Source organism: Hippocampus bargibanti, linkage group LG08 (assembly GCF_051943395.1).
Source record: "Hippocampus bargibanti isolate YZ-2025 linkage group LG08, ASM5194339v1, whole genome shotgun sequence".
NCBI lineage: Eukaryota > Metazoa > Chordata > Actinopteri > Syngnathiformes > Syngnathidae > Hippocampus > Hippocampus bargibanti.
The window spans coordinates 7,159,746-7,179,597 of NC_142741.1; the positions used below are offsets into that span (position 1 = coordinate 7,159,746).

The following is a 19,852-nucleotide window of genomic DNA, read 5'->3' on the forward strand; positions in this document are numbered from 1 at the left end:
TCAATTTGTTTTGCGTTATGTATATAATATGTGGAGGGAATTAAACATATAACATATTCATAACGGCCCCCCGAGAGGAAAACATAACTCCAATGTGGCCCGTGGCAAAAAAAATGACTGACACCCCCTGCCTTAAAACATAAATGGTGTCAACATGTCAACGACAAAGGCGACAAAATTAATTCATAAATCATAAAATAAAAAACCGGCGGGCGTTCCCACTTGATCCCAGCAAACGTTAACCAGAGCGGAAAGGTAACGCTGACATCTTTCGAGTTTATTTTCCGACCGCGGGAGCTCAACCTATTCATCATGTCCTCCAGTGGCTTCTAATTTACAGTAGTTAACATTGACACCAGTGGAAATGGTACTTGTTAAGAACATTTAACCCCCCTTTCGAGGTCCCCCGACACTTTTCTCTTTTGTTTATAAAGCATCATTACTCGGGCGGCGCATACCGGACGGACTTTATTACGCGAGCAAGAACGACGACAGGAGTCAAATGAGAAGGAACCAATTAAGAGTAAGAGGCGCATTTACAGACGGCAAGAGTCATTACATCGCCATTCACTTCAACATCCTTCCTGCTGCATTTCACTATTACGGCCTCCTTTGGAAAACACTCAAATTACGTCCCATTAACCCACTTTGAGGTTTTTTGTTATTTAATTGAAGCTCAGTTTTAGAAGTCTCCTTATTAGATCAATAAAGTGGGAGGAATTCGCCTCGAGTCGCATCAACGGCAGGAAGCCAGCCGTCATTCTCACTTATAGAATTAAAAAAATAAAAATATGGGCGCTGGAATTGATACAACACGAGTGCAAACGGAAAGAGGGGATTTCGCTTGGAAACGCATCACGATAAATGTGCTTTTAACTCATTCACTGCCAGACATATATATATATATTAAAGAGAGACAGAAAGGGGGGAGAGGGTGAGACAGGCAAGAGTGTCAAGCGACGTGGCGGCCTCGAAAGAAAGGCAGTGCCATCTAGAGACTTTGGAGGATCTGCCGCCAAGCACACAAACGTCTCGATGCTTTTGGATGAGTTGGAGAAAAGGAACTGGAGTCCTGATTCAGCGCCGACTTAAAATATTTGCATTGAAGTAAAAAGTCCCGTTTTCACACACACACACACACACACACTAGATAGATAGATAGATAGATAGATAGATAGATAGATAGATAGATAGATAGATAGATAGATAGATAGATAGATAGATAGATAGATAGATAGATAGATAGATAGATAGATAGATAGATAGATAGATAGATAGATAGATAGATAGATAGATAGATAGATAGATAGATAGATAGATAGATAGATAGATAGATAGATAGATAGATAGATAGATAGATAGATAGATAGATAGATAGAGACAGACAGACAGACAGACAGACAGACAGACAGACAGACAGATAGATAGATAGATAGATAGATAGATAGATAGATAGATAGATAGATAGATAGATAGATAGATAGATAGAGACAGACAGACAGACAGATAGATAGATAGAGACAGACAGACAGACAGACAGACAGACAGACAGACAGACAGACAGACAGACAGATAGATAGATAGATAGATAGATAGATAGATAGATAGATAGATAGATAGATAGATAGATAGATAGATAGATAGATAGATAGATAGATAGATATACTTATATACTGTATAGATGTGGGTGGAAAACAGTACCCACAGAAAAGCAACTTCCCCGCTGACTTCCCTGATGACTTCCCCGTAGCAGTTGTTCAATCTGCAGCTAATCACACCCACAAAGGAGGCTTTTACTTTGAAGAGCCGGACACCCAAGTGGAAGTCAAGATAAACGCTTCAAGGATTAGCGGGGCTGCTTTACTGGAGACCAGATGCACTGAAAGACGTCGTCGCTCATTAGCAACCTGAAGCACTGTGGATGACCAAAAAGCTAAATGAACTTTTTTTGGGGGGTGGACGGGTCATTCACTATGAGCCCCGTTTAACTCAGAGCAGGTGGACAGACGTTGACTTCAATGTTTGGACCCGCAGGTTAGGAGGATGTGCTTGAAAAAGTCACTCAAGTGGTGTTTGACTCCCGTTTTTTTGTGTGCGTGGCAGCAGATGTTTTGCGGCTTGTTCTGAGGAAATCAACAATTCTAAGGGCGGCTTGAAAACCAGTCCGATATTTTATTGTTGTACTTCACTACAAAAAAAACAAAATAATGTGAGCTAAAGTACAATCTTCACATGTACATAATATACAGCTTCATTTTCTTCGCGATAGACTCGCTATTGTTTCTACCACCAACTCGATGGAGATTGAATTTATGACCGAACAAAAGTGTGTTATGAGAATAAAAATTAACATTTTGAAAATATAAATGACATATTTCGAAGGACAGAAATTGATAAAACATAGACTCCAAGACTGCGTTTTTAAAAAATAAAACGTGTACACGTGTTCAAAACTCTACTTTTACTATTTACACACATCAAAGTGCAACTGTGCCTGAAAAGTGAACCGGCAAAAACCCGACATGAACATAACGTAAATATCGCTGAGGAAAAAAAATGTGTGGAACAGAAGATAATTTTTTTAAATAGATTTTAACATGAAGATTATACATTGCCTTGTAAAAGGCACTTCGGCCCCCTTGAACCTTTAGACACATTTCAGGCTTCAAACATCACTTTTTTGTTTCCTAACTGACATCAGAAAGACATTTTATAGCATCTAAAATACCCAAAATGATGATATGGTGATATTTTTATTAAAATGCAAAACACCAATTAAAATGATTTAAAGTGTCCAAAATCTGCAAAAAAATTGAGCTGCGAATTGGGCATTTTCAGAAAGTCCCACCCCCAATTTGTAACATCACGCCAAGACGTCTTGCATTGCTGGAGAATCAAAACAATGGCTTCAGATTCGGAGAATACGCTTTCTTGTTACGCATCCAGTTATGAATATGATTCAAATAGTTTTGAAGAGGAAAGTATAAATGTTTGCAATCGATGACAGAATTTATTCCATGCCATTTTGAGGCAACATTGTGGGGAAATGTCTCACCCAAAAAGAGGCAGAAAAACACGACTTCCTGAATATTCAGCGCGAGTCTTAAAACGTAAAATATAGCTATATGCGATGGAATCTTTGTAAAATACACTCGGTAGAAGTCATTTGAAGCGATTTTGCAAATTATGGACACAACTTGTCCAGAGACGTCGGTTGTCCTTTAATTTATGGTAAATATCCCTTGCTGAAGTTTTGCTCCAGTTGTCGTTTGTCGTCATGTTGCACAATGCAATGTTTGCGTTGCGTTGTCTGCTTAAAGGAAACCAACACCATTTTTTTGTTTCCTAACTGACATCAGAAAAACGTTTTATAGCATCTAAAATACCCAATACTGATATTTTTAGTCAAATGCAAAACACCGATAAAAATCACTTAAAGTTTCCCAAAACTACTTCAAAAACGACCTCATAAAGTTTCAGTTTCAGAAGGTCCCGGCCCCTTTCTTTGTGACGTCACGCCAGGACGTCTTGCCTTGCTCGAGAATCAAAACAATGGCTTCAGATTCGGAGAAGATGCTTTCTTGTTACTCATCCAGTTATGAATATGATTCAAATAGTTCTGAAGAGGAAAGCATAAATGTTTGCAATCGATTAAAGAAGTCCTACCGTATCAATTCGAGCCGTCAGGACTCCAATGTAGCGTCCCAGAAAATGCACAAAATGGCGCCCAAGCTCCGTTGGAAATGGGCTGATTTGTCTGCTGGTAATTTGTGTCAACTAGTATCAAATAGTAGTCTTGGTGCAACACACAACGATTCACCATCGCGTTATTCATGTCTTTTCCTTCTAATTTCGCCATCAACACATTTTCAGACCAAAGTACCCAAAAAGCATTGTGTCGTTTTCTCGGTCAGGGTCGTTCCAGACGTGATGTCACGTCAGGCATCGTCATCAACTCGAAAACAAGACTTCCGGAATATTTAGCGTGAGTCTTAAAACGTAAAATATAGCTATGTGCCATGGAATCTTTGTAAACTACGCTCAGTAGAAGTCAGTGATTTTACAAATTATGGACACAACTTGTCCGGTGGCATCGGTTGTCCTTTAAAGCCACGTGCACTCCGCTATCTAAGCGCCTTTCAAAACTCTCAAGTACACTTTACAGTCACGGTATAGCACGAAACAGGCTTCTGATTGGCTGCCGATCCGAGTATGCAAATTGCCAAACGAACGTTGGTTGCTTCAGTGCTTCGGACTATACCGTGACTGTAAAGTGTACTTGAGAGTTTTGAAAGGCGCTTAGAAAGATGAGTCCACGTGGCTTGTAGCGGTTTGCTTGTAACTTTTGCTTTATTGAAAAAAACATTTGATTTGAAAATAATCTTTCTTTTTTTGAAGAAGTTGTCGGCCTCCCAGGCCGAGACGTTTTGAAAGTTGTACGCCTGACGCAAAAGTTGTACCCCCTGGGCCTCCGGGCAGACGTTATTTCAAACACCGCAAAAATATATAAAATTTTATTTTTTTTGTCAAGAATCAACAAGTGGGACACAATCATGAAGTGGAACAAAGGTTATTGGATAATTTAAGCTTTTTTAACAAATAAAAAACTGAAAAGTGGGGCGTGCAATATTATTCGGCCCATTTACTTTCAGTGCAGCAAACTTACTCCAGAAGTTCAGTGAGGATATCTGAATGATCCAATGTTGTTTAAATTATCCAATAAATGTTGTTCACTTCACGATTGTGTCCCAGTTCTGGTTGATTCTTGACATAAAAAAATACATTTCATATACAGTAAAGTCTCGTTATATCGATATTCAAGGGAGTCCGAAAAAATATCGATATAACCGGGACTATCGATATATCCGACCCTGTTTGCATGTAATTTTCTCCGTGCGTGCATAGAAATAGTATCGATATAACCGGGACTATCGATATATCCGATATCGATATAACGAGACTTTACTGTATTTATGTTTGATGCCTGAAATGTGGCGAAAGGTTGCAAGATTCAAGGGGGCCGAATACTTTTGCAAGGCACTGTATGTAACGGGACATTTCGTAAAAGCTAGGCAAGCTATTTTGATCTTCTAAAAATTTCTGGGAGCAGCTGTAAAGGCAGCCAAAATCGCGCGCAAAAAAATATTTGCGGCTGCTAGTTCAAATGATCGATAGTGGACATAAAAAAATTAAACAAAAGAAAAAAGAAAATAGATAATTAAAAATAACTAATAGAATGTCGCGGCTTGGAATTGAAGCAGATTTATGTGGGACAGGATTTGTGAGACAATCGCTTTTGGCCAATGGACGCTCCAGCTGCGTATTTGCTTTCAACATTTAGCTTGTAGGAGACGTACATATTCCACCATGACATCCCTGATCCACTGCTGAAAAGGACACTTTGATCCTCTCCTCTTTCATCTAGAACTGCTTCATGTCACAATGAGGGTACGGCAAGTGCTGAAGAATGAATGACTCTCTGTCTTTGTGTTGTCATATTATTTGTTATTTCTTTTTTGTTGTTTTTTTTACTTCAAGATGGCGCCGCGAGAGTAGCTGCCTTTCCAGCCGCTCCTGTGTTCAGTTTTCTACTTCTTTCTTTCCTTCCCTCTTCCTTTCATAACTTTTCTGCTGTGATATGTAAATTCCTCCACTGCGAGACAAATAAAGGAACATCCGTAACATGCGCATTTGTGTTATCCCCGAACAGGTAACCACGACGACGTGAATAGAACAACGCGTTGGCAATCATCACAGACTATTTTGGTGGGTTTTTTTCATGGTTCTAACTCTGAAAAATGACAACCAAAATAAATAAACACATTACCTAGCTGGCTACCTAGCTAGCTATCTATTTGCTGTCTATTAGTGATCTGGCTAGCTAGCTAGCAATCCAATAATTCATTCGTTGGATTCCGTGTGTGTGTGTGAGCGTTAAATCATTTCGTATCTTCGTTTTCGGATTCTGGCGGGCATTGACCACACATAACATGGTCATTCAGTAAGCTAACTGATAGCTTAACCTCTTGAAACAGAATATTTATTTTTTTACTTATGCATATTTTCCAGCAATGTCAATGAGGCTGTAGCGCTACGCTACACTGGCCCTTACAGGTCAGCGGCGGTACTACCATGATATGTCTTGTATATGTGACTTTTCAACTTCACAAGAAAACGGAGGGAAACGTCCGAAAACCGCGACGGGTTGGTCGAATGTGACGTTTTTGTCAAAGACGGTGAAAAATTAAATCTCACTTCAAGTAGAAGAGGAGATGATTCCAGTCAACTTCTTCTGAATCTTTTCTTCATTTCTCAGTATATTGGACCTCATTGCGCAAATTTTGTCCTGGTAATCTTTGATCATCTGGTCCAGTTCGTAAAGTTCAGCCTTGAGAGGTTCTAACGCCCAGTCTGTCGCTCTGTCAAAAAAAAAAAAAAATAAAAATAAATGAATGGCATGTAACAAGCACCTTGGGAGAATACAGTGATACCTCGGTTTACGAACGTTACATTTATGAAAAATTTACCTTGGCATACGAACTTTACCTTGGCATACAAACTTTTTTCGTACAAGGAGCTGCGAATGAGCCCATTCTTCTAACAACAAAATGGCAGCCGATTGTTTTTGTCCTCTATTCCCTGCCCCCAGTATTCGGTTAAAGCCACATGATTGGTTAAGAACGCAGCAGTAAGGGGAGGTGGTTTAAACATGAAAGAGACAGGCAGACGACAGTGATAGAGTTTCAACTTTGATAGTTCAAAGGCAGAGTGTAGACTGCAAGGTTAAAATATTCCATCAATCCACAAACAACCCGCACAAGCCATCTGTACACTTGATGCAAAAAGCTATCAACCCACCTAAACAGAACACAATTGATGAGGAAGTAGATGAAATTATCACAGAGAAAGCACCTACAAGGGATCATTCCTCAAGATGGTGAAAGAAGAAGGTTACATTCCTAATCAAGTGTTTAATGCTGAGGAAACCGGCCACTCCATTCCATCAAGCCATCAACGACCATCACAAAGGTAAATAAAACGACTTTATTATATAGTACAGTTTATTTCTTTAATTATAATACCATAGCACATTTATTGTACATAAAAGAAGGTATATTTTGTGTAGTTTTAAGGCTTAAAAAATTAGAAAGTAGAAAATTATGCTTTATGGGGACCTGGGAACGGATTATTTTCATTTTAATGGTTTCCTATGGGAAATTAATTTTTGGGATACACACTATTCGCCTTACACACTCTGTCTGGGAACCAATTAAGTTCGGAAGCCAAGGTATCACTGTATTTACAAATAAAATGGCCTGACTTTTGCTCGTGCAGCAAAGCCTGCGCATGCTCCTTGTTTTCCTTGCGCCAACTTTGCAGCTCGGCCTGCATGGCGTCGATGTCCTCTTGAACGTAGTCCATGATCTTGCCCAAGGGCAGGGCGCTTTGGCACACAGACTGGATGGAGGCGCGCAGACGCTCCACCTCCCGCGCCACCAAATCTTGCTCTTTCCTCCAGGCTTCCCCCGATGCCAACTTCTGAATAAAAAGAGGATGCGAAATAGAGGTTGAGATTTTTGGTCTTTGTTGAATGGATTTCATTTCTAGTGACTATGCGACCTGCAAAATGACATCAAGAGACAATTGCGTCAGATAATGCAGAGGCATTATTAAGTCAAATGCGGCCAGTGGTTAGTTTTGATCCGGCCCGCAGCCTCCGTCATAAAATCAATATTGTCTGGCCCCGCATGTAGAATGAATACATTGGGCAGTAGCGCTGTTAGCTGTTTGTGCTAAGTGGTGCCATCTAGAGGTTGAATTAGGAACAGCAAATTAGTAGAGGAGTCCTTGACTGAATCAGCCCCCCAATTTTTGAAAATGGGGAATTTCTATATTAAAAAAAAATCAAAAATTGCGATTTTTAAAAAAAAAACCTAAAATGGTGATTTTCTTCATTTAAAAAAAATGAAATGGTGATTTGCTAAATTCAAAATAAATATTCAAAAATGGCGATTTTATACATTTGAAAAAAAATCTTAAATGGTGATTTCCGAAAAAAAATAAAAACAAAATAATATTAAAAAAAATTAAAATAAAAAAATATTTTTTTTTAAAAATGTTAAAAATAAATGGTGATTTCCCCCCCAAAAAAATTCAAAAATTGTGATTTTCAATATTAAAAAAAGATCTAAAGTCGATATTTTCTACATTTAAAAATATTAAAAAAATGGGGATTTTCTGGATTAAATGAAATTCTAAAGCGGCAATTTTCTAAATTAAAAAAATAATCAAAAATGTTGATTTTCTAAATTAAAAAAAAATCTAAAATGGCAATTTTCCACATTAAAAAAAATCTAAAATGGATATTTTCTACATTTAACAATTTTCTATTTCTATTTTCTAGATTTAAAAAAATCTGAAACTGTGATTTTCTAAATTAAAAAAATGTTTAAAAATTGTGATAAACTAAATTAAATGCAATTCGAAAATTGTGATTTGCTAAATTCTAAAAGAATATTTTTGTAAATGTAAAAAAATTGCAAAATGGCGATTTCCTAAATTAAAAAAATATGGATATTTTCTACATTTAAAGAAATATTCAAAAATTGAGATTTTCTAAATTAAAAAAGAATATTCAAAAACTGTGATTTTCTCAATGAAAAAACATTCAAAAATGGTGATTTTTTAACTTTAAAAAATGTTAAATTGGTGATTTTCTACTTTAAATAATCTAAAATAGTGATTGTCTATATTAAAAAAAAACATTTAAAAATGGTGATTGTCTACATTAAAAAAACATTCAAAAATTGTGATTTTCTAAATAAAAAAAAAATCTAAAATGGTGATTTTCTACCATAAAGAAATTCTAAAATGGCGATTGTCCACATTAAAGAAATCTAAAATGGCAATTTTCTACATAAAAAAATCTGAAATGGCAATTTAAAAATAAAATTAAACGCTGATTTTCTACATTAAAAAAAAAAATTCTAAAATGGCAACAATCAAAAAAAGAACAGTGATGTCTGTTCAACTGTTACAAAAAAGTGTATTGACTCAAGACGCAAAAATGTGTCCACTCCAGTGCCAGGGTTATTGTCATTGTTACTCGAATTCCAGGACCCACAGAATATTGACTTTTAGGACGACATAAACATTCCATCCAACGTTAGAAACCTTAGAATATCTTCTTTCATCAGAAAATAGTTAATACCTAAATGATGTGGGTCTGGAGTTATATGATCTTGAAATGGGGGCAGAAGGCAATACCTGTACATACATATTGATTCATATAGCGCTTTAGCAACAGCTGAAGCTGTAACAAAGCAGTAACATGTCAAAAAAGAAATGCAGCCCCCTTCTGGAAAGGAAAACATTGCCAGAGGTCTGGCCAGCACTTTATCAGCACCCAAAGAAGAAAAAACAAATTCCTGAACAAATTCGGGAATGGCGCCCTATGACATATTTTCAATTCCCGAATAAATTCGTGAATGGCATTGAATGAGTTCAAAATACCTGAGTACATATCACCCGGTTTGCCAAATTATTTTGGGCAAAGAAGCAGAGGGAAGCGGCCTTTGGGATGCCGATTAGCCAAGTGGGCGGGGTCGCTCTGTTGGGGTGGGGTTAGAAGTCGAGTTGCCTTTCTTTACACATCTGAGGATGTTTGCTCAGCTGGGCTTGGCCAAAGTGTGTGTGTGTGTGATGAGAAGCCAGACGCACACGTCCAGGCAGACATAAACACTCATTTGCGCAGACACACACACACACGCACACACATACACACACGTGCGCCCCCGCCTGCGCTCAGGGAGTCTTTGTTTAGTTTCGTAACGAGCTGTGGCGGCGGTCTTGTTTTACTACAGGATTGAGTAACAGCTGACACACTTTGTCCGCCTTTCAAGGTGGACGCGTGACTTGTATTCGGGACAAAAAAATGGAATGGACGTGAAACTTGTGAGTTTTTTTTAGTTTTGTGGGGGGTGAGTTGAAAAAGCCCCGAACTTCGCAGTCCACCTACGAGGTGGGTGGCTTTTGCGGCAGGTGATGAGAAGCCTGCAGCTACACAAATACTGCGGTTCCGTCAGGCTTTTTTTGGTTTTGGTCTGCGTAGCGCAGACGATAGCCAGGTCCGCGTTTTTTTTTTTTTTTGTTTTGTTTTTTCATTTTTTTTTGCTGGCACACGTTGACCTCTCTCTCACTTTCACTAACAAGAGTGACAAAAACGTCAACTTGACTTCAGAAGTTTTGGCCCAGATCAAGGTCACTCCAGGTCTACATCGGGGTTGCCTTCGGGTTTTTCTCCAAAGGGGCACGTATAGAAAAACAGAGGCTCTTTTCAAAAATTTCAGTTGGGTTTGCATCCACCCTTAAAGGACAACCGACAACATTTTTTTGTTTCCTAACTGACATCAGAAAAACGTTTTATAGCATCTAAAATACCCAAAACACGCAGGCTGATATTTTTAGTCAAATGCAAAACACCAATAAAAATGACTTAAAGGACAACCGACGTCACTTTTTTGTTTCCTAACTGACATCAGAAAAACGTTTTAGAGCATCTAAAATACCCAAAACACGCAGTATGATATTTTTATTCAAATGCAAAACACCATTGAAAATGACATAAAGAGTCCAAAATCTGCAAAAAATTGGACTGCGAATTGGGCATTTTCAGAAAGTCCCGCCCACAGTTCGTGACATCACGCCAAGACGTCTTGAATTGCTGGAGAATTAAAACAATGGCTTCAGATTCGGAGAATATGCTTTCTTGTTACACATCCGGTTATGAATATGATTCAAATAGTTCTGAAGAGGAAAGCATACATGTTTGCAATCGATTACAGAATTTATTCCATGCCATTTTGAGGCAACATTGTGGGGAAATGTCTCACCCAAAAAGAGGCAGAAAATGGTCGCCGAGCTCCTGTGAGGAATTAATCAGCTGGCTGATCAATTTCTTTACATGGAGCTTGGACGCCCTCTTATGGCTCTTTCTGGTGCAACACGAGGTTTTCAGATCAAACAAGTATTGCTACAATGTGTCTTTTTTTTTTTGGTCAGGGGCGTTCCTTCAGTGACGTCACGTACGGACTCGTCACCAACTCAAAAACAACACTTCCGGAATATTCAGCACGAGTCTTAAAACGTAAAATATAGCTAAATGCGTTGGAATCTTTGTAAAATACGCTCAGTAGAAGTCATTTGAAGCCATTTTACAAATTATGGACACAACTTGTCCAGAGACGTTGGTTGTCCTTTAAAATGTCCCAAAAACTGCCACAAAATGATTAACTCATTCACAAATTTATTCGGGAATTGAAAATATGACGACATTGCCGAATTTGTTTGTTTTTTGCTAGGGTGCAGATGAAGCGCTGGTAAGACCTCTAGCAATGTTTTTTTCCCTTCCACGAGCTAGCAGCATTTCCCTTTTTTCCCACGTTAGCGCTTTGTTATAGCTCCAGCTGTTGTGAAAGTGCTATATTAACCAATATGTATGTATTACATTGATTTTGGACAGCCGCCCCCATTTCAAGCTCAGTTGATAACTCCAGACCCATATAACTTAGGAATTAATGATTTTTTTCTGATGAAAGAAGAGTGTCTAAAGTTTCTTACACTGCATTGAATGTTGATACAGTCCTAACGCTGTATTGAATGTTTATGAACTCCTAAAACTCAATATTCTGTGGGTCCTGGAATCCGAGTGACAATGACAAAAACCCTAGCACTGGAGTGGACACATTTTTGCACATCGTCTGCCAGTGAATGAGTTAAAAAAATAGGAAATTGACCGTATTTGAGCACACAAGGTTTCCGCCCATCTGTGATTGTGAAAATTTTATAATAATAAATAATAATAATAATAATAATACATATTCAGAAGCCCCTTTCAAATCTCTCAAGGACACTTGACAGTGGAAAGAAGGATTTTGGGGGATTTTGGGGTACCCCGTGGCTATGTAATAGGGCCTAAATAGATCAATTCGCAAAAAGAAAGAGAACTAGTTACTAGTATGCCCCTGGACTACCATTAGATTATATTGCAGTCGAAAAACTTATCCTGTGACTGTAAAGTGACCTTGAGAGTTTTGAAAGGTGCTTATAAATTAAATGTATTATTATTATTATTATTATTATTAGTTTTATTATTATCATTTGCTAGCTATTTGCTATCTACTAGCTATCTGGCTGGCTAGCTAGACATTCTGGCTGGCTAGCTACCTAGCTAGCCATCTAATCACTATCTAGCTGGCTGGCTATCTAGCTAGGTATCTGTTGGCTATCGATTGGCTAGCAGGCTTTCTATCTATTTGAGTTACTTCCAGGTTGAGTGAACGCTGGCGGGTGTGGCTGCCGCTGCTCCCCCGCAGAAAAACATATCCTGTGACTGTAAAGTGAACTTGAGAGTTATGAAAGGCGCTTATAAATGAAATGTATTATTATTATTATTATAGTTCGCTCGCAAGCTAGATAGCATGATCGCTAGCTTGGGAATGGCAGTGAACGGGTTCATGTTTGACAAGTGAAAGAAACCCGGCATGTAGCGTGCGGTCGAATCGCGTCTCGACGGTCAAAAGAAATCGTTTGATGAATTGAACATCGAGTTCATTTCCTTTTGTGCACCCTAAATTCATAAAAAATGTCCGCCCCCTACATTTAAAAAAAGGTGTTACAGAGCAGAATATTTGTTTTCTCAACAAGTCCAAAGTGTATCCCAGCCCCTCTGCGGCGGTCATTCAACAGCCTTCCACTTCTGCGCCGCGGAGTTTATTGATATGTTGCAAACCTTCATCAAGTTGAATTTGAGAGCGAGTTAAAAAAAAAAAAGAATAAAAGTACGCCACATTCTTGGCAAAGCGCAGCTGGTTGCCAGGAGTACATTTTATGTCAATAAAAGAAGTATTTTGAATAAATATACAAAGCGGCTAACAGGGTCAAGGCTCGGCCAGCTGCCCCAAGTTTGCAAAAAAATGTCATGTATGTGTTTGCACTGGTGAAATTCAATTAGTACAAAAGGTACAATGTGGACTACATTTTAATTAAACACACAAACGTCAGCGTTTCTGCCATCCGGGGGTCGGTTTGATGAACTGCGTCGGCTGAAATTTCAAACCCGACGCACAACACGGAATGGGAAAGTTCAATATTTACGTTTTTCGGCCGCCGTGATTACGCGAGGAAAAATAATAATAGAACGAGTCCATTAAAAGTGACCATGGTGCACTTTCATGTCAGGAAGGAAGTCATTTGAGTTCTTGACGCGGCTGACGAGGTAGGGCGGGCGAGCTGGGCGGGGCCGCGACGTAACCGGCGAGTGGGCATACCTGCTGCCGTTCTATCTTTGGATGGTCTAAGACAGGGATGGGCAAACTACGGCCCGCGGGCCACATATGGCCCGTTAGGCTTTTTAAACCGGCCCGCCAAACTTGTCCAAATTATAGTAAAAACAGTGTCTGAAACTCATGACAAAAAGGTAGCGGACAAAAGGGCAGACAACTCTGAAAAGTTGCCTGCCCCGTTTTTCACAACTTGAAACACACCTACACAAAGTATTAAATTTGTTATATTAATTAAGGCTGTACCTACCACAAATGTTACTTTGCTTAATTTACGGTAAATGTCCAAGACTGCAGATTGCGCTGCAGTAGTCATTTGTCACCATGGACCACAATGCAATGTTTGCATTGCTAGCTACAAGCCACTAAGCCCCTTTCATAACTCTCACGTACACTTTACAGTCACGGTTTGATATAAATTTACGTTTTTTTAGCGTCACACATGTTGTTAGCTTCTTTTGAATTTATCTTCTGGGCTGAGGTTCTGTGCATCTATTTTGGAAAATGACATGCCATTGCACGAGTTTATAACGCTTGCGAAAGTCCGGAAGAAAGAAGCAGGCTTCTGATTGGCTGCCGTGCCGAGTATGCAAATTTCAACTGCAGGTAGCCTATGTCTGTGTCCTCGGCGACGGTACACGTGTACTATTTGCGCGTGAAGGCGAGGGTGTCCGTGGCGAGTTTGTAGAGCGCGCGGTCAGGACAATCCATCCATGATTTAGCGGAGTTTAACACAAGTAGGTATTATTGAGCTTGAATATTTCGTTGTGTAATAATATGTTTTGAATGTTGAAAGTGATTCCATTTTTCAATAAATGTTAATTTCTTTAACTTTGCCCCTTTAATGAAAACTTATTAAAAACAGACGCAATCTTGATAAATCACAGTGCATATGTTATTATAATCTATTTCCATTTCCTCCTCCAAGTATCTGCGAAATAGTCTGTAAATGCCATATCTTACATATTCCTTGAGACAAATTTATTAATTGATCAGGGATATGTTTCACATTTGAAAGACAGTTAATAAATTGGGTTGTAGTGTTCTTACTGTGCTATGAGGTTTGTACACACTACGTTTAAAGGACAACCGGCACCATTTTTTTTGTTTCCTACTGACATCAGAAAAACGTTTTATAGCATCTAAAATACCCAAAACACGCAGGCTGATATTTTTAGTCAAATGAAAAACACCAATAAGAATGACTTCAAAATGAATCCGGAAATGGCGAGTTTCAGAAGGTCCCACCCCCTTGTTCGTGACGTCACGCCAAGATGTCTTGCCTTGCTCGAGAATCAAAAAAATGGCTTCAGATTCGGAGAAGATGCTTTCTTGTTACTCATCCAGTTATGAATATGATTCAAATAGTTCTGAAGAGGAAAGCATAAATGTTTGCAATTGATTCAAGGAGTCCTCCCATGTCAATTTGAGCCGTCAATGACAGCAATGTAGCACCCAGAAAATGCAGAAGATGGCGCCCAAGCTCCGTTGGAAATGGGCTGATTTGTCTGCTGGGAATTTGTGTCAACTAGTATCAAATAGTCTTTGTGCAACACACAACGATTCACCATCACATTATGTGTTTTCCTTCTAATTTTGCCATCAACACGGATCAACGCGAAGTTTTCAGACCAAACAAAGTACCGCAAAATGCATTGTGTGTCGCTTTCTCGATCAGGGGTGGTCCAAACGTGACGTCACATGGGGATCGTCATCAACTCGAAAACCAGTCAAAGTCATTTGAAGTGATTTTATAAATTATGGACATAACTCGTTCGGAGGCGTCGGTTGTCCTTTAATTCTTTAGGTTTAGTATTTCCGATCCAAACACTCCCTCCAAATGCTCCTGGCCCGGCCCTTCTGTGAAATTTTAGAACCCATTGCGGCCCGCGAGTCAAAAAGTTCGCCCACCCCTGGTCTAAGACAAGGGTGCCAAAGTCATTTTTTTGCCGCGGGTGAGCTACATCGTCGTTACGGTTTCCTGTCAGGGGGTGTTATGAATTTAGGGAAGCCATTAGAATCTTTAATCAGCTGCACATATTACATCTAGACTGCACAACAAATTTGGAGTAAAAAATTTGGAGTAAAAAAGACCTGTTTACGTGGGACAATTTGACATTTTGTTTCGGACTTTAGAATGATCGGTAGCTCGATCGCTAGCGAGTGATCCATCTAGATTGCTAGCAATTGAGCAAGCTTGTGAGCTAGCTGGCGAAAGCAAATCCAGCATGTCAAGTGCCAGGAGTGCTTGATCGCTAGCTAGCTAGCATGATCACCAGCTCGTTAGCTTGATAGATGAGCATGGGATTTCACAACTTTGATTTGCTTTCGCGGACCAAATAAAATGATGTGGCGGTGTGATGTAAGGAATGAGCCAGCTAGCAGAATAGAAAGAGAAAACTAGTTCACTCGCAAGCTAGCTCGCGAGTTATCTCGCAAGGTAGCTTGATTGCTACCTAGCTCATAAGCTAGCTCACTAGTTAGCTCACTAACTCAATCGCTAGCTAGCTAGCGCAATCGCAAATTAGCTCGATCGCTAGCTAGCTAGCTCGTTAGATGAGCATGGAATTTCACAAGTTTGATTTGCTTTTGTGGGTCAAATAAAATGATGTAGCGGGCCACATTTGGCCTTGACTTGGACACCTGCAGTCTAAGAGGTGTGTTTTGACTTGGAGAAGCATGAATTAGGACAATTGAGGAAAGTTTGGTTGGAAGGTAACTTCAGATGACAAAAAAAACGTTCCTCAGTAGCTCGCGATGTGTATTATGAGGGTTGATGTGAGAAGCCGTGATCTGGGCGTATGTGTGGGTGTGCGTGGGGGGGTGGGGTGTCTGTGTAGATTCTCTACATGAACAACAGTCCAAAACAGCTCATCGGTGTTAAGGGTGGGCTAGACAGCAATGCAGAAGACCACCCAAGCAACGCGGCTTACAGCGACCGCAACGCAGACAAAACTCTGACGCGCGCAACAACAATAAAAATAACGCTGACAGAGACGCTCACCTGCCATTCCCAATGATTCCGAAATAGATGCAACCTTTTTTATAATACACCCAGATGGACAAAAATCAGCGACGACGACACTAGCAGAAAACGTGTACTCTAAGCGAAAGGCTTCAATGATGACAGTTTACATTGCTATGCTCCTCCACAACGTGGACCGGCGCAAACGGGGGAAGACTGACGCCATTTCACACAGAGACTTATTTAAAACATCCTAGTCTGGGTGTTCGGCTTTATTTTTTCTTTATAAATTTGCCAATTTGAATACAGGAGCTCAAAAACTGGATTAGTGTGACGTGATTTTAACGGTGATCGTTTGAGTCGCACCGCTGGGGGCTATCTAGCTATCTATCTATTTGCTATCTATTAGCTATCTCGCTGGCTGGCTATCGAGCCAGCTATCTATTAACTGGCTATCTTTTTGCTATCTATTAGCTATCTAGCTAGCAATCTATTAGCTGGGTGACTATCTAGCTAGTGATCTATTAGCTATATATTAGCTAGCTAGCGTGTTTTCTATCTACTTGAGTTACTTCCGGGTTGAGTGAACACAGTACCACCATTATCGAAATCTGTATCGGCCGCGCCGTTGGCCGACTTGGTCACGTGACTTGGTCGCGTGACTTGGTCGCGCGACTTGGTCACGTAACCAGCTCCCGTGTCTTGCAGTGGAGCAGACGCCATTTTGCTACCGTCTTCAACCATAACAAAAGGAAAGAATTGTGACCTCGGAAGGAAATACAAGGCAATCGTGGCTGTTGAGGAGAATCCAACACGAAATTAAAGCCAAGTATGCCCCAGAAGATTCCCACAATGATGAGGATGATGAGGATGAAGAACCAACAAAGACACAAGCGTTGCAAGGTGTTGCGGACGTACAATCTTACTTAGAATCCAGAGAAAATGCATTAGGTTTTTTAGAAATGTTAAACAAGATTGAATCGTTTGTGTTAAAAGGTGAAAATAGGAAGCAGAACAAGATTGAATATTTTTTTTAAATTGCATACTGTAATAAGCCACACACACACACGGCTGTCATCGAATCCATCCTGTGTTCTTCCATCACCGTTTGGCTCGGGGCCGCCACAAAAATGGACAAAATCCGACTTCAACGGACAGTTAGGACGGCGGAAAAAATCATTGGCACCGCCCTACTCACTCTCGAGGACTTGCACACTGCAAGAATCCAAACTAGGGCGCGGAAAATCCTACTGGACCCTCCGCACCCTGCCCACCACCTTTTCCAGCTACTCCCCTCAGGCAGGCGCTACCGATCCATGCGCACCAAATCCAGCAGACATTTAAACAGCTTCTTCCCCCAAGCCATTAACTCTTTGAACTCTTTCAACAGTAGCCAAAATGGAACTGTATAGTGCCACTTAGCAGTTTTTTTTTGACAACGATACTAGTGCAGCGTGTTCTACCGGAAACAAATTCCTTGTGTGTTCTACATACTTGGCAATAAAGATGATTCTGATTCTGAAGATGTAAGCATTGCAGTTTCGCTGTTGCAGTGTTATGTACATGTACAGCGTTTATGAATGCAATCGTTTTTTGCAACAATGTTTATTGTTTTGTCTGCTGAAGCGTGATGATTTTGAAAATGACTGTACATGCCATACTGTATTAAAGATCCCCCAGTCACGTAACCGGCTTCCGTATTTCTGTCACAATTAAAAAAAAATCGTAGCAGAGCTCACGTCTTTCATTACTAAAACATACTGTAATGCCCCTCAGCACGGGAAATGATGTGCACAGTCGCTGCTATAGCGAGTCGGTCTTTTTAATAACAAAACGTAGCAGTTATCACAAACAGGAGCTGCTGTTACGCCACAGCTCAGCCATTCTATTCAGACACTCTCGAACCCGTTGTCACGTGACCAGCTTCCGTGTTTATCCTGTTGACGCGAGCACAAAAAAAAAACCATCCATGTATTTAATTGTGTTGTATTCTGATATCTTTATCGCTTGCAACAATCACTGTTTTTCACATTTTTGTACATGCTGGCGTTCGTGGTTTTGTGTGAATAGAACAACGTGAGGATTTTGCATTGTTGCATTTTTGAAAGCAAATAGTCATTAAAAAAGTGTAAAGACGTTTTTATTTGATTTTATTTGACGTTTTTATTTGATTTTATTGTGCAAAAAGCATGCTCGATTTGCAATCCATGAACCCAATGATAAAATTACATGCCATATCAAAGATCCCCCATTTACGTATTGCCCCCACCCCCTTTTCATGCAGTTCGGCGCAGGACGGATATATCGACAGTATGGTTATATCGACATTTTTTCTGACTCCGCGAATATCGATATAACGAGACTTTACTGTATTATTATTATTAACTCATTCACTGCTAGACAATGTGCAAAAATGTGTCCACTCCAGTGCCAGGGTTTTTGTCATTTCCACTTAAATTGCAGTACCCACAGAATATTGAGTTTTAGGACGACATAAACATTTAATACAGCGTTAGAAACCTTAGACTCTCTTCTTCAGAAAAAAAACAGTTAATTCCTAAGTTATATGGGTCTGGAGTTATCTGAGCTTGAAATGGGGGCGGATGTACAAAATACAGTACAATATTGGTTTATATCACGCTTTAACAACAGCTGAAGCTGTAATGGTGTTAACATGGACAAAAGGCAAATGCTGCCAAAACATTGCCAGAGGTCTGACCAGCACTTTATCGAGTGTCGCAGTGGATATATTTACAATTCACAGCAGCTAAGTTATAAAAGTATATTTCAGCCTTCCCATTTTGCTGCTATTATTGCATAACGATGCCTTATAAGTTATGCGTTACATCATCAGTCATCCTGCCATCCACCATTTTGAGCATTAAATATACAGAGCAACGGCAATTCGGGGAAATGGAGGCTAAATTAGCACAGAAAGTGTTTTTATTTGGGCCTTACGTGAAGATATTGAGCGAGCTCAGAATTTATTTTGCTCCAGACATCTTGATTTACGTGTGTGTGTGTGTGTGTGTGTGTGTGTGTGTGTGTGTGTGTGTGTGTGTGTGTGTGTGTGTGTGTGTGTGTGTGTGTGTGTGTGTGTGTGTGTGTGGTCTGTGCAAAGCCACGCTTGCTTGTCAGGATATTAGACCTTCGACTTGGGTGAAGGGGAAACATTTTTTGTGGTTTCAAGGCAGCGTAATTGCACGTCGACACTGCTTTTGTTTACATCCCCCCCAGTGATAATAACCAGGGTTGCACGGCACATTTCAAAGCAGCTCCCAATTACCATTGGGAGATTTTTTTTTCCTCCACAAAATTTGGATTCATGTCATCAATAAGCCCTCCAGTGAGACAATTTATGGGTTAAATGCTGCCCTCTGGTGGACATTAATGGAATGGTGTGAATATGATACGGTACCTCTTTGGATTTCATGGAGGATGATGGTGCCGGTTCAAAGTCTTTTTTGGTCTCGAGGATCTTTTTAACGAGACCACCTGCATGTATGGAAATATTGATTTGGACATTTGGCACAGAATGTGATTCCAG

The 19,852-nt window shown here is 39.8% G+C and overlaps 1 protein-coding gene across 5 annotated transcripts in view; it reads right to left on the bottom strand.

Annotated features, from left to right (window-relative positions):
• Positions 1-1,256: 1,256 nt before the first annotated feature.
• The window catches only part of LOC148894483 (intraflagellar transport protein 54-like), a 30,361-nt gene continuing 11,765 nt past the window's right edge, over positions 1,257-19,852 (bottom strand). For 3 of the 5 annotated variants that reach the window (XM_089002607.1, XM_089002606.1, XM_089002602.1), the window contains 3 exons: positions 19,724-19,800; positions 7,322-7,539; positions 4,513-6,419 (listed from right to left, as the gene is read on the bottom strand). In XM_089002607.1, coding sequence (XP_088858733.1) covers positions 6,257-6,419; positions 7,322-7,539; positions 19,724-19,800 — 458 coding nt within the window. In that variant the 3' untranslated portion in view covers positions 4,513-6,256. Of the gene's footprint in view, positions 3,761-4,512; positions 6,420-7,321; positions 7,540-19,723; positions 19,801-19,852 lie in introns of those variants that run through there. The other 2 variants (XM_089002605.1, XM_089002604.1) reach the window with 2 other exon arrangements.